We start from the raw sequence: 25,472 nt of genomic DNA on the forward strand, positions 1-25,472 counted from the left end.
GGGCCCGTGAGCCATGGCCGCTGAGCCTGCACGTCTGGAGCCTGTGCTCCGCAACGGGAGAGGTCACAGCAGTGAGAGGCCAGCGTACCGCAAAAAAAAAAATAAATAAAATAAAATAAAATAAATCACTTTCCCTATAACTCAGTAAATCTACTCTTAAGCTATATCAAGAGAAAATCTTACCCATGTACATCATGTTCTTAGCAATACTGTAACAGAAAAAATACTAGAAACAACTCTATGTCAACAGAGAAATGGATGAATATACAATGACAATTCATTCTGATAAGCTATACAGAAGTGAAAAGTAATAAATTACAAGCATACACAATAGACTGAATCTCAGGAACAGAGGCTAAACAAAAAAAGCAAGTCACTGAAAAATACATACATATGATTCCACTTATAAAATTTTCAAAAAATATATTATTTAGAAAAATATATGTCAGAACTGCATAAAAAACTAAAGGAATGAAAGGTACAAAATTAAGGGTAATTGTTACCTATGAGTAAGGAAGAAAGAAGATGGGATCGGGCTGAGGGTGGAGGGTCATACGGGGACATCAAAACTAATGGCCACTGTTCTGGGAAGATGGTGGCAGCAGTAGTTGCCTAGATTTTGATCTCTTCAAATCCCCTCATAAAAACAGGGCAAAGCCAAAATCCCATCCATAGCACTTACAACAAAACTATGTGACACGGTATCCCTTTAAATCCCAAAATGCAAATGGGTAAAGGCAAATCACCAGCATACATAGAACTAAACTGCTTGGCAGGAAGAAGAAAGCAGCAAGGTGGCAACTAATGGACCTAAGAACAAAACAGCTTCAAAATAGCTAATGGGAATTCACTAGAAAGCACAGCAGGCCAATCTGGAAAACAACAACAACAGCTGACACTGGACGGATTCTTACATTTCCAATACCAGGTGAGACAAAGGGTCCATGATAACGTCTGAAGGGGTTAGACCAATGTAGTCCCTGTGAACTTTGAAAACTGATCCACCCAGGCTCCCTTCTAGAACAAGTCCAATAAGAAGAAGAAACTGCTGATGTAGAATCAAAACTGAGCAGGATAGAACAAAAGAAGGGGAAGGTCCAGACCAAACTGGGGAAGGGGGAAAGACCCAGGAAATCTCAGAAAGCAGGTCATCATCTTTTAATAAAATATTTTTGTAAGTGGCAATTTTTTTCTTAATCTAAATGATGGATATACAAGTTTTTATTATATCATAATTCTTTATACTCTGCATATTTTTATAAATGTTCCTTTGTAACTACTCAATATTAATTAAAACTTTTAAAAAACACACATTGTTCACAATGAAAACTCTTCTTGGTTAAGATCATGCTAAGTTGAAATCCAGATCCTGTCATTTACCAACTCTTCAGGCCTCAATTTCCTCTTATGTAAAATGGGCATAATAAAAGCTCTCAAGTTAACAAATAATTAAATACTATACTATTAATTCACTACATAAAAATGCATTTCTTATTTTCCATTTCTAACATATCTTTTTGTTTCAGCCAAGGAAGTATATATTTACAGACAAGCACTTTTATTTCATTTAGTGTATCACTAACCAAGATCTGTAGTTTCTTGCTACTAATTATAGAACTCCCATATAACAGAACACAAGCTGTCCGTTCCTTTAGCAATGTACTTACTGAACTTAGAACAATACCTGGCACACAGTTAACAAAACAAAGTCCCTTCTCTGATAGGCTGTTATTCTAGTGGAGTGAGACAAACCAACATGAGAAGAAATAAACAGACAACACATCATACAGTAATAAATCTAGGGAAAAAAAAAAGAAGTATGATGTGATAGTCATGGGAGAGGAGGTGTTTTTCTCAGAGAAGATCTCTCCAAGAAAAGAAAATATGAGCCTTCTGGGAAAATAACATCACAGAGAAAAGAGAACAAGCACAAAGGCACTGAGGCAGAAGAACATCTTTGTGTTCAAGAAATGGCAAAGCCAACGTGGCTAGCGCAGACTGAGCAGGCGTACAGGAGAAAGACATTACAACAAAGAGAGTGAAAGGGAAGATTTTATAGGGTCTTATAGGCTACGTTAAGAATTTTGAATTTTCCTCGTAGTAAGATAAGAAACTATTGAGCATAGGAGTAATATGTTCTAACATTTTAAAATAATCACTTTATCTACTATGTGAAGAAAAGACTCAGGGGGATCATGAAAGAAGCAGCTAGAACACTTAGGAAGCTACTGCAACTGTCCAAGCAATAGTGGTAGTTAGTATACAGGAGCAGAAGTGGAAGTGATGAAAAGTTTCAGATTCTGGATATCCTACTTTTCATATAGTTTAAGCATCTACACACATAAAAATAATTCTCCAAAATGTTAATATCCTTTTAAAATATTGTTATAGAAATAAAAGTCCTTGAGAAAATGTTTTAAAACACAAAGCAACTGGAAGAATATACTTTAAGAGATGGTTAAACAAATAAATGAGAGACAGTGGCTGTTAAGTGGCAAGGCTCTAAAGTCAAACTTCCTGCTTCTGGATCCTAGCTCAATCACTTACTAAACATGAAAATTTCAGCAAAGTTCCTCTATGCCTCAGATTTCTCATTTTTCAAATGGAAATAATAATAGCTACTTCATTGGACTCTGGTGATTAAACATGACCAAATATAAAGAATTTAGCTGACATATGGTAATAACTCAATAAATATTAGCTATCAAATTTATTGTTCTACTCTTAATAGTTTCCACTGCCACTAGTTCCCACTATGTGTCCCATTGCTACTACTATTTATAATATTCCCTTTTATGACTGGTTACATATTCATTTAAAATCATCACAATAAAAATTAACTTCAAGTGCTCCTAATGTTACGTATTTCATTGCTATGGTTTCTAATCAAAAGCACGGTTTTTGCTTTAGGTATAACAAAGCTCTCTGTTTTGTATTACACTTTTTTCTTTTAACTTGATGTATCATTCCTCTTAAAGATAACTGAAGCTGAATTTGCAAGAATCCAAAGCAATTCCTACTAACATTTTTTTCTTCACTTCAAAACTAAATTCAAAATAAAATTAATGTTAAATTTCATAAGGCTCTGAAAAATCGAACAAAGAGTATGACAATTACTAAAAACAATTACCATAAATATCATAATCACTTGGACTTTTTGTGTAGTTGGTCACATTCTTGATTATCATGTTGTATAACTGTGTGTATAGGTTAGGTTCACAAGATCAACTGTTGGGGGTCAAATATTTGATGCCCTTTCATATTTGAAATGCTTCCACTAAAGATACATAAGACAACAATACCTACCTCTGGGAGAGGAGAAGGGAAAAGGGTGAGAAAGAGACATACTTTGCACTTAAAACCTTTGGCATTATTTGGGTTCCTTCCTTTGCACATGCATTAACTTTTAAGAACATAAAATATTTTTTTTTTTTTTTTTTTTTTTGCGGTATGCAGGCCTCTCACTGTTGTGGCCTCTCCCATTGCGGAGCACAGGCTCCGGACGCGCAGGCTCAGCGGCCATGGCTCACGGGCCCAGCCGCTCCGTGGCATATGGGATCCTCCCGGACCGGGGCACGAACCCGCATCCCCTGCATCGGCAGGCGGACTCTCACCCACTGCGCCACCAGGGAAGCCCGTGAACATAAAATATTTTTAAAGAAAAAAATTCTATTTACTAACAATTTACAGATTTTTTTAAATGTCTCATAGTTCACCACAATGGCAGCTTACCAGACTGAAGATGCCAGTAATATATTAGTGCTGTTTGCAAGAAACCTCAATGGAGGCTCCGCAAGGAGTACACAAGATAAAATTCCTCCACCAAAGCAGTGGAGCATAGCAGTAAACCAGCTTGACAGAGGATTCTTCCATGCCATCGCCGCTGCTCCTGAAATGATAAAGTAAATATGTCATCTGAGATACTGTATATTAAACAAGTCCTGAGGTACCAGTGGCACTAAACACACTTCTTAATTTCATAATTTTCTAGAATATACTCATAAGTGTGACAATCATGATCATCATAAAACATATCTTTTGTTCTTTAAATCAACACTGGAAATATTTTGTTAAGACATGGGTAACTTGGGCAACTTTAAAATACTCTGTTCAGGATCTTATTGCCAGTTTCCTAGTAGTACATTATTAAAGACAATCTCCCCAACCACTGTCTCCTTTCATTCCCAACCCTACTGTAAGTATGCCGGTTAATATGTCAAAGTGATACATTAAGTAAAATTTATAATCTTAAGTACGTAAGAAAATAAAGCCTGAAATAAATAAACTAAAATTTCAATATGACAGGCTTGAAATAGAATAACAAAATAAACCCAGAGGTGAAAAGCTGATGAGGAACAGGTATTTACATCATCTCAAATGTCTCCTAACAAATTATTTATTAATTACAGAGGGAAGTAATAACTTTACAGTGGACAAACCTTGCAGACATCACTGTAAACAAACAATATCAGGTGATTCCTGATATTATGCACTAAGACCACATCATCACTTCCATAGTATTTCTACCAAAAATGTATAATCTGAACTAATTTAATTATACACACTCAAATTGAGCATTATTCTGAAAAAAAACAACAACAGGGCTTCCCTGGTGGCGCAGTGATTGAGAGTCCACCTGCCGATGCCGGGGACACGGGTTCATGCCCCGGTCCGGGAAGATCCCACAGGCCGTGGAGCGGCTGGGCCCGTGAGCCATGGCCGCTGAGCCTGCGCGTCCGGAGCCTATGCTCCGCAATGGGAGAGGCCACAACAGTAAGAGGCCTGCGTACCGCAAAAAAAAAAACCAAAACCAAACAAACAAAAAAATAATAATACTGTATAATAATATCTTATATACTTAAAATTTGCTGAGAGTAGATTTTTAAGTGTTGTCACCACACACACACACGTGCGCACACACACAAAAGGTAACTGTGAGGTGATGAACGTGCTAATTAACTTGATTGTGGTAATCACAATGTATTTGCATATCAAATCATCACATTGCACACTTTAAATATATATAATTTTGTCAACTATATGTCAATAAAGCTGGGAAAAAAATAAAATAAATGGGGCAAAATGTCAGTAGTTGGTGATTCTGGGTAAAGTATATAGAAGTTCCTTGACCTAGTCTGGCAACTCTTCTGTAAGTGAAATTATTAAAGGAAAAAGTACCAAAAAAAAAATTTTTTTAACCCAGCCAGAGAAATAGAAGCAAACTGTAAAAATGAAAGTAGAAACTAATTAGATGCTAAAACAGGCAGATAGAGATAGGCAATCAATAAAGCCAACCCAAAGCTTTTCTTGGAAAAGACCAATAAAACAGAACATTGTTCAGCAAGTCTGAAAAACGGAGGGGAGAGGGGAAGGAATGAAAATAATACATAATATTAGAAGCAAAAAAAAAAAAAAAAAAAAGGAAATAATTTTAGAGAGTTTTTTTATTATAAGAAAACATGCATTTAATCTAGTAAATGTGAAGATACAGTTGAAATGGACAATTTTCCTAAAAAACGATATATTAGCAAAATTCCCTTACGAACAGGTAGAAACTTGAACATACAAATAACTACGGAAAAAAGTTAGAGGGTAATCCAAGATCTATCTGTCCTAAGAAAGGTGCTAGACCCAGATAAATTTATGCAAAACATTTACCAAATAATTTTTGATTACTCATTTTTATGTTATATAACCATTATAGAGTTTAGAAAAACTTTAATCAGTCTATAAACAACATAACTGCAGCATAAAAAATTATAGAGAAAAGAAAGAAGAGAGAAGGAGAGGGGAAGGAGGAAGGGAAGAAAAAAGAGAGGAAGAAGATACATTATAATTCTAACTTATGAGTATAGTGCACAAGTACATCAATAATAAATTGAAACCTAGTTTTTCAAAAGAATAATATATCATAACCAAGTAGATTTTATCCAAAGAATTTAAGGAAGGTTCAATAGTTAGAAATTCATTAAAATCATTCATTATAGGGCTTCCCTGGTGGCACAGTGGTTAAGGGTCCGCCTGCCAGTGTAGGGGACATGGGTTCAAGCCCTGGTCCGGGAAGATCCCACATGCCGCGGAGCAACTAAGCCCGTGCGCCACAACTACTGAGCTTGCGCTCTAGAGCCTGTGAGCCACAACAACTGAGCCCACGCTCCTAGAGCCCATGCTCCACAAGAGAAGCCACCACAATGAGAAGCCTGCACACCACAACGAAGAGTGGTCTCCACTTACGGCAAATGGAGAAAGCCCATGCATCAATGAGGACCCAACACAACCAAAAATAAATAAATTAAATAAATACATTTTTTTTAAAAAGACACTTTTTCCAAATAAAGTCACGTTAAAAAAAAAAAAAAGTAACTACCTAGGAATACAAGTTTGTTACCTTTAAAAAAAATAATTATGCACTATACTAACAAATTATTAGGATCACTCCTTTAGACAGAAAGTAAAAGGTCATTTGATAAAAATTCAACATTCCCCTTTAAAAAATCTAGCAATCTAAGAACAGAAAAAAGCCATAAAGGAAAAGATTTACAAGTCTGACATCATCAAAATTTAAAACTTCTACATAACAAAAGACTGGGATAAAATTTTTTTTAACCAATAAGGCAAATTCCAACAAATCAATAGAAAAAGACAACAAACACAACAGAAAAATGGGCAAGTCACAAAGCAGAAACTATACATGACTAATAAATATACCAAAAAACTAAACAAAGGAAAGTCCTCAACTCATTAGTAATCAAGGAAAAAGAAATTTTAAAAATATGTTATTTCATACACCTTCAATTGCCAAAAAAATTTACAGCTTAATATTAACAAATTATCAAAGTTGTGAAGAAATTCACATACTCTTGTGAGAATAAAAACAAGTAAAGCCATCTTGAAAAACAATTTGGCAGTTATCAATTAAAATTTTAAATTTAAAATTCACTCAAGTGCCCAAGGAGTGTCATACAAGAATATTAAAGCAGTGTTGTTCATAATGCTGTGAAAAAAATGAAAAAAATCTAAATGACCATCATCAGAAGAACAGTTAAACCATGATCATTTGCACTATGGAATACTATACAAGAGCAATTCAAGAGTGTGGTAGATCAACGTCAACATGGGAAGATCCCCTAGACATGCTGTTGAGTAAAAACAAGAAACCAAACACAATCATGCTGAAAAAAATGTAATGTAATTACATTACATTTAATGTAATTACAATGCATGTAATTACATTGCATGTAATGTAATTGCATGTAATTATTTATGGGCAAAAATGCAAACACTGTTAATTTCTATAGGTACATACATTTACATGGAATGCACAGAAAAGGGTCTGCAATACACCAAAATGTTAACTGTTATTATCTCCTGAGAGAAGCTTAGGAGTAGGGAAGATGGTCAAAGGGGCTTTAAATTTATTTAATTATGTTGATTACATTATTTAATTATATCTGAATTCTTTAAAATAAAGTATTTGTTAATTATATAATTAAATTAAAATTTAGCAAATTATGTCATAACCAATCTGAGGAATACAATGCATCGATTCAAAACAATGTAGCAGCTTTACATGCACTGACGTGATAGGAAGAAAACCATATTTATATGAATATGTACAGTAAGAAATCATTTACAGGGGGAAAACAGAAAACTATATATTTCTATAGGTATGTACACATGTAGCTAATGCATAAAAGAAGGTCTGCAAGAATACCCAACCAAACTGTTAACTGTTATTACCTCTTAGGGAGAGGCCCTTTTATACAAAATCAAACAACAAAACAAACTATACAAATGTATGTGTGAATTCAGTAAGGTAATATCGTCATACTTGTACTAACATGGGAATTCATCTCTATGTGCTCATGGGAAAAAAAAAAGAGGGAGATAAAAATTTAAATACTGCAACCCACCATTCCACACAATAAAATGTGCCCAGGAGTGAACATGAGTTGGAAGACGTAAATTTTCGATGGTGTGTACATATCATCAAATGAAGTGATGCCAAGGTTTAATGATATGCATCTGGTGATAACTCAAGAAATGGTGACCTGTATCAACATGGAAGAAAAACTAGTTTTGAAAAACTTACTAAAAAACAGGATGTCTATCTCCAGTGCAGCAATTTCCCCTAAACTTAAGAATTATTCAAGAGTTATTTTGATGATACATGGCCATGCTGTCTTTATAGAGCCAAACCCCTATGTAAGATGTGACACCCTATGTCTCTCTCTACACATATATATTGCTATCCATCAAAATATGTACACGGGCACTGTTCAGTATTGCCCTGTACGATGATGACTGTTTAGAACATTGGCTAGTCAGAATAATATATGAATATGATCTTTTCTTTTAGTCAGTGGACACTAGCTGCCTTACTGAGGCATTCTCACATTGAGAGGCAATACGGAGTGCTTAAGAATCCAGACTCTGGAGCTTAATTGTCGAGGTACAAATCCTGGCTCCAGCACTTACTCTCTGTGTGAAGTGAACAAGGTAACTGCTTTCACACATCTTAAAAACAAAACAAAACAGTAAGCAACAACTATTAGCTATCACTATTATTATAGAAGGAAATAGAAAAAAAAAGAAAATTACCCTTTCCTCTCTATTTCTACCCTTCAGTCACACTCATTTTCTGCAGGGTGGCAACTTCCAGACTTCTTTTTCTGTGCTTATTTACACATGCACACCCCTTTTCCCCCCAAGACCTTCTCCCCCAACCTTGTCCTCGTGTGTGTTTGCCTGTGTGGGTGTGGGTGTGTCCCTCTCTCTCTCTCAGGCCATACCCTGGTTAGCTCTGCACACACATTCTGGAAATGGGAGCTCTAACTGAATGAGAGCTACAATGGGCCCATCATTACACAGTTACTATGAAGACACATTCCAAAGTAATTGATTACTTCTGGTAAATATACAATTAGGGAATATGTCTGTATCCTCTGTATCCCTTAGGGTTGTTCTAATGGAAGATTTAGCATTACTATCATCCACCTGACACAACAATTAGGCTTAGGCAAATTCAAATATACCAAAAAAGTTTTCCTTTGACCACTAAAACAATCCAAATCAAAGTTACTAAATTGGATGCTTTCACACAAATTATTCACTCATGTAATATGCATTTCCGATTAAGTCTGTCAAAATAACTTTCCTTTTCCCTCAACTTTCATGGTATTTTAGCCTTTCCTCTTAAAATATATCATGTTCTAGTTTTTGTTCACAAGTGTTACCTCCACTATAAGACTGATACCCCTTGAGACTCTAAGAAACTTTAGTATAAAGTAGATGCTCTACAAATGTTTATTGTACAACAGAAAAATATATGTGCAATATTTCAAGAGTGTAAGTATGATAATTTTACTACCATTAATTTCCCTTAGTTCTATCACAAGTCACAGAGATAACTGTGATTACGTACCAGTTTTGTGACTCTCTGTAGGACCTCTAACCTCTCCTGGCTTAAACTTCAAGTTTCATAAAATGAGAATAATACATAACTTATAAGAACTTAAAATAAGAGAATATACATAAAAGTACATATTTCCTACCTAGTACATGTCAGACACTGTTGATTTGTGTGCTGAATGGATTGATCACTGACAAGAGAGAAAAGAGGCAAGGAGAATGCAACCCTTGGGCTGCTTCTGACTCAATTGTCTGAGCCCAAGATATAATTCTTTTGAGTTCTTACTGCAAAGCTGGGATGAGAATGACACATTATGGCACTGAAAAGGTACTCATAACCCCAACAGTCTTAAATCAATGAAACTAAGATTTTATTAGACCAAAAAAGAAAGGAAAAGAACAGAGTTAAAGGGAGGGTCTCTCTCACACCAGTCTTTTTTGCCCGATTTTCAAAATTATGTCAGCCAGAAATATTTCTCTAACTCAAACAGACCTTTCTTTAAAGCTTTCTTCAGTACACACACTACCATAACACATTTTTCAGCATGAGGCAATCTTATGACAAAGTTCTTTGGGTATGATGTTCCTTTGTATATATCGTACTGGCACCAGTCAGTTTAATGTGAAGTTAAATTATGAAAACACAGGGACTCCCCTGGCAGTCCAGTGGTTAAGACTCTGTGCTTCTACCTCAGGGGGTGCGGGTTTAATCCCTGGGCAGGGAACTAAGATCCGGCATGCCATGAGACAGGGCCAAATAAATAAATAAATAAATAAAAGTATGATGCTTTCAAAATTTATATTAAAAAAAAATACAGAAAATTAACCAGAAACAGCTGTATATCTTTAGGGCATATAAATAATTTTCAGTAGGAAAAAAATAGTTAATATGATATCTTTAATTTCTTCTCAGTTTTAAACAAAGGTGTATTCCTTTAGCTAACGAATAAGCTGTGTTAATTTATACACATTATTTTTAACATATTGACATTTAAAAGAGAAAAAAAATTCTCCATCCTACCTTGAGTTAAGATGTTTGTTACACGCTATCAATAGAATTCTTTCCCCGAAAACCTTTAGCAAAATTTGTCACATTGAGACCTGGATCTAATTCAAACTAAAATATATCTGGGGCTTCCCTGGTGGCGCAGTGGTTGAGAGTCCGCCTGCCGATGCCGGGGACACGGGTTCGTGCCCCGGTCCGGGAAGATCCCACGGTCCGTGGAGTGGCTGGGCCCGTGAGCCATGGCCGCTGAGCCTGCGCATTCGGAGCCTGTGCTCTGCAACGGGAGAGGCCACAACAGTGAGAGGCTCGGCTACCAAAAAAAAAAAAAAAAAAAAAAGGTATAAGATATCTGAAGTACATATAATCACCTGGGGACTTTAACATCAAAATATTTTCATTATGAAATGAAAGCTGAGAAATAAAGTCACATTCTACTCCCTTAAATTCATTTAAAATCACATCCACAAAATAATCCCATTCTCTGGCCAAATGAATTATTAGACTATGTTTTTGTTTTTGTTTTTTGCAGTACGCGGGCCTCTCACCGTTGTGGCTTCTCCCGCTGCGGAGCAACAGGCTCCGGAGGTGCAGGCTCAACGTCCATGGCTCACGGGCCCAGCCGCTCCACGGCATGTGGGATATTCCCGGACCGGGGCACGAACCCGCGTCCCCTGCATCGGCAGGCGGACTCTCAACCACTGCGCCACCAGGGAAGCCCTATTAGATTATGTTTAGCATACTTTTACTGACTTAGTTAAAACAAAGACTAGAAAGATATTCTTTAATGTACTGCATACATGACTTCTTTATTTTGATATACTCAGTCTACTTTAGTTCGGCAGTGTGTCTCCGTTTTTAAGAAATAGTTACACTGTAGCTATTTCCAAACAGTTAGCATTCAGCTTGCTGGTGGTTAATATGACTTCCGGAAAGAAGCAGGGGAATGCTCTAGCCTTCTTAAAGCCTCATCTCCAGAGGTTAAGTATTTTTAAATTGCATATTAGTAAACTTTTGCCCTAGTCTTTCCCATTTATAGATTTCTCTCTTTAAAAAGAAAAATTAACAACATAATCTAGCTCATATGCCTCAAGTATGCTTTTTCATCAAAATATTTTTAAATAATCATGTAGGCAACAATGGCTTAGAGATTACCTGTGACACAATTCAAGGAGTTTTATATCAAGTATGAATCATAGTGGGCCAAGTAAATCCACGGCTGTGGTTATTTCTCCAGTTCCTTAATGTATAACTAGACTAGACATACTTAGCAACTGGCACACTCTGCATATTGATTCTCTGATCCTTGAAATAAGAATCATTATGATAGGAATGATCAGGTAGAAGCCCCTAGAGTTTCTTCTCCTCACCAAGATATTTTTACAAAGCAGTATTACAGAGATGAGTACCATAACCAAAAACATGAAAGATGAAAGATGATGATAGATGTCACATTCCACTTAACTTGCTTGTTTGGGCTATATGTAAAGCAGATGGATCTTGAAAAATAATTGTCAACTATCTTAAATGTAGACCGGTAATGACTCCAACTGCAGCTGGTATTCAAAATACAGTATTTTTACTAGAACAAATCAGCATTAACCTCTGTAACCTAGTAAAGAAATGCTTTTTTCTCCATATTAATTTGCAAAGAATCCCAGAAACACTTTGCTTTTACCTGGCAGGTTTAACAGTACACTATCACAGTCTTGCCTCAGATCTATGTCAACTCTCCTGTTCTCTAAACAAGTCCACAGAAATTATGATCATATTGACAGTCCACAAAACAACACACTAGCCTGCCACACTGAAGGCATTATACTGACTAGATCTATGGACAGGAAATAGCCAGCACTTTAGATATCTTAATATTACATATGGAAACCAGAAAGCATGTAGTTAAACCCCACTCCTAGGTTTCTGTACCAGAGTCCAGTCAGGAAACAGAAAATACAAAGTTTTATTAACAGAAAGGATTTAATATAAATAAGTAAGTAGGTATAAAATTGTTAACTAGATTATTGAAAAAGTAAAAAGTAAATACTATGATGTCACAGAAGTATCAACTGTAGAAAGCTGTTACCACTCCTGGGGGAACAAAGGATAGGCTGAAATTATTAAAACTTAGAAGCTTGGAGGAAGAGCTCTTTAGAGTCAAAACTGAAGACTCCTGGAGAGGGGACACTGCTCAGCTGGTGTTCTGGTCCACCTCACTCACTGCATAAATACTGAGTTTTAAGTTCTTATCCAAAGCTACCTAGTTAGTGGTAGAGTTTGAACTAAACACTGGTCTTCTGACTTCTGACTTTATGAATGCTTTCTACTACAGCACACTCCCTGATCAATGTTTTGTCAGGTCACTCAAATATTCTAACTTTCCTTTAGCTTAAAAAATATTAAAGACAGGACCTTCATGATGGCAGAGGAGTAAGACGTGGAGATCACATTCCTCCCAACAAATACATTAAAAATACATGTACATGTGGAACAACTCCTACAGAACACCTACTGAACGCTGGCAGAAGACCTCAGACTTCCCAAAAGGCAAGAAACCCCCCACCTGCCTGGGTAGGGAAAAGGAAAAAAGAAAAAACAGAGACAAAAGAATAGAGATAGGACCTGCAACTTGGGGAGGGAGCTGTAAAGGAGGAAAAGTTTCCACACATTAGGAAGCCCCTTCACTGGCGGAGATGAGGAGTGGGTGGGAGAGGGAAGCCTCAGAGCCACGGAGCAGAGCGCAGCAACAGGGGTGCGGAGGGCAAAGCGGAGAGACTCCCCCACAGAGGTCAGTGCTGACCAGCACTCACCAGCGTGAGAGGCTTGTCTGCTCACCCACCAGGGTGGATGGGGGCTGGGAGCTGAGGCTCGGGCTTCGGAGGTGAGATCCCAGGGAGACGACTGGGGTTAGCTGAGTGAACACAGCCTGAAGGGGGCTAATGCGCCACAGCTAACCAGGAGGGAGTCCGGGAAAAAGTCTGGAACTGTCTAAGAGGCAAGAGACCATTGTTTCGGGGTGTGCGAGGAGAGGAGATTCAGAGCACCGCCTAAACAAGCTTCAGAAACAGGCACAAGCCGCAGCTATAAGCATGGACAACAGAGACAGGCATGAAATGCTAAGCCTGCTTCTGCAGCCACCAAGAAGCCTTTGTGCAAGCACAGGTCACTATCGACACCTCCCCTCTGGGAAGTCCGTGCGGCGTGCCACTGCCAGGGTCCCGTGATCCAGAGGCAACTAACCCGGGAGAACGCACGGCGCCTCAGGCTGTTACAACGTCATGCCAGCCTCTGCTGCCGCAGGCTCACCCCGCATTCTGTAACCCTCCCGACCACCAGCCTGAGTGAGCCAGAGCCCCCTAATCAGCTGCTCCTTTAACCCCGTCCTGTCTGGGCGAAGAACAGACGCCACAGGACAACCTACACACAGAGGCGGGGCCAAATCCAAAGCTGAACCCCAGGAGCTGTGGGAACAAAGAAGAGAAAGAGAAATTTCTCCCAGCAGCCTCAGGAGCAGCAGATTAAATCTCCACAATCAACTAGATGTACCCTGCATTGTGGAATACCTGAAAAGACAACGAATCATCCCACAATTGAGGCAGTGGGCTTTGGGATCAACTGTAGACTTGGGGTTTGCTGAATGCAATACCCTGGTTACTGATTTCTGTGTTTATCATAGTATAGTTTTTAGTGATTCTTATCACTGGTGAATTTGTTTACTGGTTTGCTTGCTCTCTTTTATTTTATTATTTATTCTTATTTTTTATTTTAATAACTACATTTATTTTATTTATTTATTTTTCTTTCTTTTTTTTTCTCCCTTCTCTTCTGAGCCGGGTAGCAGACAGGGTCTTGGTGCTCCAGCCAGGTGTCAGGCCTGAGACTCTGAGGTGGGAGAATAGAGTTCAGGACGTTAGACCACCAAGACCTCCTGGCCCCATGTAATATCAATCAGCGAGAGCTCTCCAAGAGATCTCCATCTCAACACTAAGAGCCTGCTCCTCTCAACGACTGGCAAGCTCCAGTGCTGGACACCCCATGCCAAGCAACTAACAAGACAACAACATAACCCCACTCATTAGCAGAGAGGCTGCCTAAACTCATAAGTTCACAGACACCCCAAAACGCAACACTGGACACGGTCCTGCCCAACAGAAAGACAAGATCCAGCCTCATCCACCAGAACACAGGCACCAGTGCCCTCCACCAGGAAACCTACACAACCCACTGAACCAACCTTACCCACTGGGGGAAGACACCAAGAACAACAGGAACTACGAACCTGCAGCCTGCAAAAGGGAGACTCCAAACACAGTAAGTTAAGCAAACCGAGAAGACAGAGAAATACTCAGCAGATGAAGGAGCAAAGTAAAAACCAACCAGACCAAACAAATGAAGACGACATAGGCAGTCTACCTGAAAAAGAATTCAAAGTAATGACACTAAATATGATCCAAAATCTTGGAAACAGAATGGAGAAAATACAAGATACGTTTGACAAAGAACTAGAAGAACTAAAGAGCAAACAAACAATGATGAACAACACAATAAATGAAATTTAAACTGCTCTAGAAGGAATCAATAGCAGAATAACTGAGGCAGAAGAACAGATAAGTGACCTGGAAGATAAAATACTGGAAATAACTACCAGAGAGCAGAATAAAGAAAAAAGAATGAAAATAATTGAGGACAGTCTCAGAGACCTCTAGGACATAAACGCACCAACATTTGAATTATAGGGCTCCCAGAAGAAGAAGAGAAAAAGAGTCTGAGAAAATATTTGAAGAGATTATAGTTGAAAACTTCCCTAATATGAGTAAGGAAATAGTCAATCAAGTCCAGGAGGCATAGAGTCCCCTAGAGGACAAATCCAAGGAGAAACATGCGAAGACACATATTAATCAAACTACCAAAAATTACATACAAAGAAAAAATATTAAAAGCAGCAAGGGAAAAGCAACAAATAACATACAAGGGAATCCCCATAAGGTTAACAGCTGATCTTTCAGCAGAAACTCTGCAAGCCAGAAGGGAGTGGCAGGACATATTTAAAGTGATGAAAGGGAAAAACCTACAACCAAGATTACTCTACCCAGCAAGGATCTCATTCAGATTTGACGGAAAAATTAAAACCTTTACAGACAAGCAAAAGCTAAGAGAATTCAGCACCACCAAACCAGCTTTACAACAAATGCTAAAGAAACTTCTCTAGACGGGAAACACAAGAGAAGAAAAAGACCTAGAAAAACAAACCCAAAACAATTAAGAAAATGGTAATAGGAACATACCTATGGATAATAACCTTGAATGTAAGTGGATTAAATGCCCCAACCAAAAGACAGAGACTGGCTGAATGGATACAAAAACAAGACCCATATATATGCTGTCTACAAGAGACCCACTTCAGACCTAGGGACACATACAGACTGAAGGTGAAGGGATGGAAAAAGATATTCCATGCAAATGGAAATCAAAAGAAAGCTGGGATAGCAATACTCGTATCTGATAAAATAAACTTTAAAATAAAGACTATTACAACAAACAAAGAAGGACACTGCATAATGACCAAGGGATCAATCCAAGAAGAACATATAACAATTGTAAATGCTTATGCACCCAACATAGGAGCACCTCAATACATAAGGCAAATGTTAAAAACCATAAAAGGGGAAGTCAACAGTAACACAATAATAGCGGGGGACTTTGACACCCCACTTTCACCAATGGACAGATCATCCAAAATGAAAATAAATAAGGAAGTGCAAGCTTTAAATGACACATTAAACAAGATGGACTTAATTGATATTTATAGGACATTCCAACCAAAAACAACAAAATACACTTTCTTCTCAAGTGGTCATGGAACATTCTGCAGAACAGATCATATCTTGGGTCACAAATCAAGCCTTGGTGAATTTAAGAAAACTGAAATCTTATCAAGCATGTTTTGCGACCGCAACGCTATGAGACTACATACCAATTACAGGAAAAAACTGTAAAAAAATACAAACACATGGAAGCTAAACAATACACTACTTAATAACCAAGAGACCAATGAAGAAACCAAAGAGGAAATCAAAAAATACCTAGAAACAAATGACAATGAAAATACAATGACCCAAGACCTATGTGATGCAGCAAAAGCAGTTCTAAGAGGAAAGATTATAGCAAAACAATCTTACCTCAAGAAACAAGAATCACAAATTAACAATCAAACCTTACACCTAAAGCAATCAGGGAAAGAAGAGCAACAACAAAAAAAATATTAGCAGAAGGAAAGAAATCATAAAAACCAGATCAGATATAAATGAAAAAGAAATGAAGGACACAATAGCAAAGACCAATAAGACTAAAAGCTGGTTTTTTGAGAAGATAAACAAAATTGATAAACCATTAGCCAGACTCATCAAGAAAATAAGGGAAAAGGCTCAAATCAACAGAATTACAAATGAAAAAGGAGAAGTACCAACTGACACTGCAGAAATACAAACGACCATGAGAGATTACTACAAGCAACTATATGCCAATAAAATGTACAACCTGGAAGAAATGGACAAACTGTAAGAAAAGCACACCTTCCGAGACTGAATCAGGAAGAAACAGAAAATATAAACAGACCAATCACAAGCACTGAAATTGAAACTGTGATTAAAAATCTTCCAACAAACAAAAGCACAGGACTAGATGGCTTCACAGGTGAATTCTACCAACATTTAGAGAAGAGTTAACACCTATCCTGCTCAAACTCTTCCAAAATATAGCAGATGGAGGAACACTCCCAAATGCATTCTACGAGGCCACCATCACCTGATACCAAAACCAGACAAAGATGTCACAAAGAAAGAAAACTATAGGCCAATATCACTGATGAATATAAATGCAAAAATACTCAACAAAATACTAGCAAACAGAATTCAACAGCACATTAAAAGCATCATACACCATGATCTAGTGGGGTTTATCCCAGGAATGCAAGGATTCTTCAATATAGGCAAATCAATCAACATGATACACCATATTAACAAACTGAAGGAGAAAATCATATGATCATCTCAATAGATACAGAAAAAGCTTTCAACAAAATTCAACACCCATTTATGATAAAAACCCTCCAGAAAGCAGGCATAGAGGGAACTTACCTCAACATAATAAAGGCTATATATGACAAACCCACAGCCAACATCATTCTCAATGGTGAAAAACTAAAACCATTTCCACTAAGATCAGGAACAAGACAAGGTTGCCCACTCTCTGGACGTTTTAGCCATGGCAATCGGAGAAGAAAAAGAAAGAAAAGCAACACAAATTGGAAAAGAAGAAGTAAAACTGTCACTGTTTGCAGATGACATGATACTATACATAGAGAATCCTAAAGAGGCCACCAGAAAACTACTAGAGCTAACCAATGAATCTGTTAAAGTAGCAGGATACAAAATTAATGCACAGAAATCTCTTGCATTCCTATACACTAATGACAAAAAATCTGAGAGAGAAATTAAGGAAACACTCCCATTTACCACTGCAACAAAAAGAGTAAAATACCTAAGAATAAACCTACCTAAGGAGACAAAAGACCTGTATGCAGAAAACTATATGACACTGATGAAAGGAATTAAAGATGATAAAAACAGGACAGATATACCATATTCTTGGATGAAAATGACTATACTACCCAAAGCAATCTATAGATTCAATGCAATCCCTATCAAACTACCTGTGGCATTTTTCACCAAACTAGAACAAAAAATTTCACAATTTGTATGGAAACAAAAAGACCCTGAATAGCCAAAGCAATCTTGAGAAAGATAAACAGAACTGGAGGAACTGGGCTACCTGACTTCAGACTACACTACAAAGCTACAGTAATCAAGACAGTATGGTACTGGCACCAAAACAGAAATACAGATCAATGGAACAGGACAGAAAGCCCAGAGATAAACCCACATACATATGGTCACCGTGTCTTTGATAAAGGAGGCAAGAACATACAATGGAGAAAAGACAGCCTCTTCAATACATGGTGCTGGGAAAACTGGACAGCTACATGTGAAAGAATGAAATTAGAACACTCCCTAACACCATACACAGAAATAAACTCTAAATGGATTAAAGACCTAAATGTAAGGCCAGACACTATCAAACTCTTAGAGGAAAACATAGGTAGAACACACTATGACATAAATCATAGCAAGATCCTTTTAGACCCACCTCCTAGAGAAATGGAAATAAAAACAAAAATAAACAAAGGGGACCTAATGAAGCTTAAAAGCTTGTGCACTGCAAAGGAAACCATAAACAAGACGAAAAGACAACCCTCAGAATAGGAGAAAATATTTGCAAATGAAGCAACCGACAAAGGATTAATCTCCAAAATATACAAGCAGCTCATGCAGCTCAGTATCAAGAAAACAAACAACCGAATCCAAAAATGAAAAGAAGACCTAAATAGACATTTCTCCAAAGATGATATACAGACTGCCAACAAACACATGAAATGATGCTCAACATCACTAATCATTAGAGAAATGCAAATCAAAACTACAATGAGATATCACCTCACACCTGTCAGAATGGCCATCATCAAAAAATCTACAAACAGTAAATGCTGGAGAGGGTGTGGAGAAAGGGAACCCTCCTGCACTGTTGGTGGGAATGTAAACTGATACAGCCTCTATGGAGAACAGTATGGAGGTTCCTTAAAAAACTAAAAATAGAACTACCATATGACCCAGCAGTCCCACTCCTGGGCATATACCCTGAGAAAACCATAATTCAAAAAGAGTCATGTACCATAATGTTCATTGCAGCATTATTTACAATAGCCAGGACATGGAAGCAACCTAAGTGCCCATCAACAGATGAATAGATAAAGAAGATTTGGCACATGTATACAATGGAATATTACTCAACCATAAAAAGAAACGAAATTGAGGTATTTCTAGTGAGGTGGATGGACCTAGAGACTGTCATCCAGAGTGAAGTATGTCAGAAAGATAAAAACAAACATCGTATGCTAACACATATATATGGAATCTAAAATAAAATAAATGGTTCTGAAGAACCTAGGGGCAGGACAGGAATAAAGACGCAGACGTAGAGAACGGACTTGAGTACACGGGTAGGCAGAAGGGTAAACTGGGACGAAGTGAGAGAGTGGCATGGACATACAGACACTACCAAATGTAAAATAGGTAGCTAGTGGGAAGCAGCCACATAGCACAGGGAGCTCAGCTCGGTGCTTTGTGACCACCTAGAGGGGTGAGATAGGGAGGGTGAGAGGGAGACTCAAGAGGGAGGGCATATGCGGATACATGTATAATATATGTATAGCTGATTCACTTTGTTATACAGCAGAAACTAACACAACATTGTAAAGCAATTATACTCCAATAAAGATGTTAAAAATATATATTAAAGATATTTAAGCAAGATTCTCTGCACTCGCATAAGTAAATTATGGACTGTCATATCTGAGACATCATTTTCCACCCCACACTGGGCAGAATCTGCTCTTTTAAAAGCATGCTATAACAAAGAGGCCTCTGGGCGGATCATAGTTGTTCTATCTTTACCTGGATGTTGATTAACATAGTTGCGCTCATTCTGAAAATTCACTGAACTATACATTTACGATTACTTTTGCACTTTTCTGTATGTGTTTACGTCGGAATTCATAAAGATAGCAAAAGTATGCTGCCACCTTCCCAGAATCCCCAGAACTGATAAATTCTTGTTTTATTAATCTTTTCATCTCCCACAGATTAGAGGAAGGAACAATGACAAACTTTATTCCTGGATTTAATTCCTGAAAACAAATGAGAAACTGAATGGTGATGTGGAAATGACCGAAATCATGGGAGAAAATAACGATGTCAAATGACAACTTATTGAGAAATTGCTAAATATTGAGAAACCTGGAACATTAAATGTAACTGCAAAGAGAGAGCACAGAATAGTTGAGAACTTTGAAATTAGCCCAAGAACTAGCTCCATAATTTACTAAACTATGTGACTTAAGTAAGGTTATTTTATTCCTGTAAGACTACTCATCTGTAAAATGTGTTCAATAATACCTACCTAAAGAGATGTATGAGGATTAGAATGAAGACACTGAAATGTGTTGCGTGTATCTGAAATGAATGAATATTATTATTGTATAAGAAAGGTAGTGCAACCTTATGTGACACTGCAAGGAAAGAGGAGGAGGAGGAGGAGGAGGGGGAGGGGGAGGCAGAGGAGATTACAGTGACAACAGCACAGCTGAATTCTTTCAGAGCTACAACAGTAACTTTCATCTTGGTATCCTCAACATCTAATATAGTACCTACTACAGTGAATATTTGCTTAATCGAACTACATATGATTTGAGGGAAGTTAGCAAAATAGTGGTCAGAGAATTAAGAGTAAAATAATAGATTTTGTGTGTAAAAATCAAGTGGAGATCATTGTAGATTAAATTTTCAGGATGTCTTACAGAAAATAGCAATCGGATATGAATGTAGGATTAAAGAAATGTGTTTATTTTAATGGACATTTAAATAGGAAAAAAACAGAGAACACAGATTAAAAATGTAAGAGAGATTACAAATGATGACATAAACATTCTGTTAAAATGGTTTCTGACCAACAATTCCCAAAGCAGCATTTTCCAACTTCCTAATAAAATGCCCAGGAAGATAGAAAAAACAAACAAAAAAACCCCCTACACTACTAGCCAAAACTAAAAGCTATAGACAATCAGATGCCAGAGTTCAAGAGGAACTAAGGTTAAGTATGAGGCAAATGGAAGTAAACTAAGAAATAAAAAAGAATCCAACATATTAAATACCCCGATGCTGTGGTAATCTAAATGGGAGGGGATATCTGTATGTGTATGGCTGATTCACTTTGTTGTGCAGTGGAGGCTAACACAACATTATAAAGCAACCATACTCCAATAAAAATTTTAAAATAAATAAAAAATTTTAAAAATACCCCCTGATGGTTTCACTTATGAAGTGCAAGTCACATGGAAAAGGAAGGGGGTAGGAGGGACAATCATCTTTCCTTGGATTTGAAGGCCTACAACCTAAACCAAACAAAAAAAAAGATGCCATCCTTATCAACACCACAGATAAAAAGAGTTAGTCCCCTTTACCCACTTGCCCTCAGTAGTCTAGATCTAGGCATAGTCTGTAAGCCATAGATGTAAACTATAGAAAGTGGGGAGTGAGGTACTGGCAGTGATAGAGTACATTCCAAAAGTCAAGAGTCTCAAGGAGTAACATGCTTGAGGAGATAAGGATAAGAAGAACCCGGGTAGCAGTACATAGATGAATTGTGGTTTTATTGTACTACAGGTCTGTGTTCTAAAGAATCAGTCCCTGGGGAACAGAAAAAAGTTGGCAATTAAGTAAAGTTTTATATAAGTATTGGCAAATGAAAATCCCTAATGAATTAAACTAATACATCAAACAGTTTATTCCAAAAATGTAAGGATAATTCATTTTTTTAAATGTATTACATTTTAAACAGGAAAAACAATATGATCAACTCAATAGATTTATATGAGTATAAATACAAATGGCCAGCAAACATTAGTAACTATGACAGATGCAAATGAAAACTATGTTTTCTGATCATCAGAATGACAAGATATTTAGGACTGATAACAGCCAATACTGTGGAAGGACAGTCTAACACAATTCTGGTAAAAGCAGGTTCACTCCTTTGTGTGAATTCTATAATTTTTACATGTTTACAAGTACTGGTACTGGAATATATTTTTAGACCATGTGTAACACTGTACTAGCGCCCAATTAGTCCAACGGTTCTCAAGGTTTTTGGTCTCAGGACTCCTCTGCACCCCCCAAAATTAGTGAGCAGATGAATGGTTGCCAGGGGCTTGGGGAGGGCTGATTGCAAAGGGGCAGGAGGGAATCTGGGGTGGGTGATGAAACTGTTCTCTATCTTGATTGTGGTGGCAGTTACATGACTGTATGTGTTTGTCCAAAATCATAGAACTTTATATTTAAAAGGGTGAATATAATACAGGTAAATTAAACCTTTAAAAAGGCTGACTCCAAAACAAAATTCTTGAAGATCCCCTAAAAAGCTTTTCTTTATGTGGGTTATCAATATTTATTAGCTTATTAGAAATCATAAATGAGACAATTTTTGAATAGTTCTTTAGGTATTCATTTTTTAAATAATAAATGCACTAAATGTTAAAAAATAATATATTTTTCATGAAAAATAACTATTTTCCAAAGCAAAAAATATTTGGTGAGAAAACTCACACTTTTTTAGTAAATCTCTTTCATGTCTGCTTCAAATAGAAAACAGATGGATTCTCATATCTGCTTCTGCATTCAACCTGTTACAGTACGGCAGGTCATGTGGCCTCTGGAAAACTCCACTGTATATTTATGAGAAAATGAGTGTGAAAAAGATGACATCTGCATATTATTATGAAAATAATTTTGAGTTGGAAGTGTCAGGGACCCCAGGGGCTCCTGGACCACACTTTGAGAACCTCTGATTTAAGCTATACAAGAAAATACCAGGGCTTCCCTGATGGCTCAGTGGTTGAGAACCCGCCTGCCGGTGCAGGGGACACGGGTTCGTGCCCCGGTCCGGGAAGATCCCACATGCCGCGGAGCGGCTGGGCCCGTGAGCCATGGCCCCTGAGCCTGCGCGTTCGGAGCCTGTGCTCCACAATGGGAGAGGCCACAGCAGTGAGAGGCCCGCGTACCACAAAAAAAAAAAAAAAAAGAAAGAAAGAAAATACCAAATACTGAATATGGCATAATAATAAAATGTACTTTTTTTCAAATCAAGGAAGCAGTCTCTTATGCAGATTATCTGTCCCGATTTAATACACTAATATTCCCCTTATCCAGGTCAAAACTGCTACCAAACAATGATTTAGCTGAGCTACAGATTTCAATTTAAATGAAAAATATTTCTGAGGTCCAAGGGTTTTAAAGAAAACAAAAAAAAACCGCAGAAAACAGACCATAAGAGGTACAGCATCATCCTCAATCCCTCACTCATTGACTGTAGGACACGGCAGATTAAAAGCAGCATGAACACAGAGAAAGTAAGGCAAAGAAAATGCCTGACCTCAAAAGAAGAAGAAAGCATAAAATGAAAAGGCAGGTAGAATAACGGCAAAAGTAAAGCAATACAGGAGCAAATATATCCTGAATGCAAAATACAAGAACAAACAAATATTGCTCCTTGTATGCATACTTGAAAGAACTCAAAACTCTGTATTAAAACCACATCCCCACTGTACAGAGAAGGGAAGCTACGCCAAATGGCTTTTCTTGTACAACGTCACTCATATGACCCAAAATGGGAATCCACTCCTCTCAGCAATCATTGTCTAACATGCTAAACAAGGTGGGAGAGCTCTGCGTTAAGGGGAACTTGGGGGTGCCTACTTAAGGCTCTTTATTTCAGTGTTTACCCAACTTTAAAAACCGGAGAGCCGTCCAGAACCATTCACTACCCCAAGCGACGAAGTCAGACGTGCTGTTTCCGGGAGCTTTGTTCCCAGGTCATTTTAAAATACTTTCCAAGGAACTGGTGGCACCGCCGGGAGACGGCGCAACCCCTGGGCGGACGCGGGCAGTCCTGGGCTCCCAACAGCGGCTGCGGCCGCCCTGTCACCTGTCCCGGGAGTCCCGCCCGCGGCGGTGGGGCGCCCCCGCACTCCCCCAACACAGCGCCTCCTTTGGCAAGGGCCGCCCGGGCCTCATTTTCCCCACTTGTACTCGAGGGGTCGGACGGGCCACCTCTCGGCGCCCCTCTAGCTCGACTATAGGACTCCGGGCGGGGGGGCAGCTCGGCCGCTACCCCGCTCAGGCCGTACTCGCGGTGAGGCGGATCCCGAGGGGGCCGGTCCTCGGCGCCCCGCACTCACCCGGCTGATGCTTCAGTGCCATCACCGACACCAGGTAGTGGGCGATGTCAAAAAAGGGAAACATGGAAGTACGAGAAAAGGCAAGGGACAGCTCATTCCACGGACAGTCCATCACGACGACCCACCGCCGCAGCCGAAGCAGCCGCGGCGACGGGTTCCCGGCGTGCGCGACGAGGGGAGGGGTAAGTTACGGCCGCGGCCGCCCGCTCTTCGGCTGGGCCTCTTGGAGCTCTGCGCGTGCGCCTTGACACCCGGCGCCGGCGCGCGGAGGGGGCGGGTCGCGTGTGCCAGGAGCCTCGGATGCGCTGGCTGTTGGCCGCTGGGCGGGGTGAGGAGGGCCGGACCTTGTTCTCCTAATAAGAATCCAGCGTCTTATGCGTGCTGGGAGCTGTGCAAGACGCGGAGAATGGTCAGATGAATACAACATAAATAATGAATATACATTATTTCTCTTAACATTTAGTGCATTTATTATTTTTAGAGCGAATACATAAAGAGCTATTTTAAATGTTTCTCAGTTATTTCTAATATGCTAAGTATTGATACATGAAACCCATAAACGTCTTCAGGACTTTCTGGGATCCTCAAGAAAAATTTTTAAGTCGCCTTTTTTAAAGGTTTAATTTACATACATTTTATTCACCGTTTTTAGTGTAAAGTTTTATGATTTTGGATAAACGCAGTCCACAAGGGGAGACGTTTAGAATCGGACTTATTTCTGTGAATTGATTTCATTCACCTAACATTTCTCGAGGAACCACAGTATGCAAATCACACCATGACTTATTGGAGATATAAAAAATAATATGATAATATCCTGCCCTCAAGAAACGTGTTTTCCCAAGGGAGATTACAAAGCGGGTAATAATAAGTATAGGTGCCGTGATAGGGCAAGTTCCAAGGAGAGGAAGGCTATTTCAGGGAAGTGATAAGGCAAACTAGCCTCTAAAAGCTAAGGGAAAGATGGAGGGAAGTACTTTGGCTGGACTACGAAGTGAGAAATTAGCTCAGAAAAGAAGTCCTTGAATGGCAGACCATAAACCAAGTGGTTTGGCCCCAGAGTCTAAACTCTTGATCACTACATTTTATGCTCAGACAAATCCGAGCCAGACTCCAGTCTCTCAACCATTATGCTAAACTGCGCTTTTCTTTTTT

The 25,472-nt window shown here is 38.4% G+C and overlaps 1 protein-coding gene across 1 annotated transcript in view; it reads right to left on the reverse strand.

The window, feature by feature from the left end:
- The window catches only part of TMEM38B (transmembrane protein 38B), a 70,476-nt gene extending 45,957 nt beyond the window's left edge, over positions 1-24,519 (reverse strand). Inside the window, exons 1-2 of the mRNA XM_007462436.1 lie at positions 24,318-24,519; positions 3,733-3,889 (exon numbers count right to left, since the gene is read on the reverse strand). Coding sequence (XP_007462498.1) covers positions 3,733-3,889; positions 24,318-24,429 — 269 coding nt within the window. The 5' untranslated portion in view covers positions 24,430-24,519. The remainder of the gene's footprint in view (positions 1-3,732; positions 3,890-24,317) is intronic.
- Between the last annotated feature and the right edge of the window lie 953 nt (positions 24,520-25,472).

Source organism: Lipotes vexillifer, unplaced genomic scaffold (assembly GCF_000442215.2).
Source record: "Lipotes vexillifer unplaced genomic scaffold, Lipotes_vexillifer_v1.1 scaffold312, whole genome shotgun sequence".
NCBI lineage: Eukaryota > Metazoa > Chordata > Mammalia > Artiodactyla > Lipotidae > Lipotes > Lipotes vexillifer.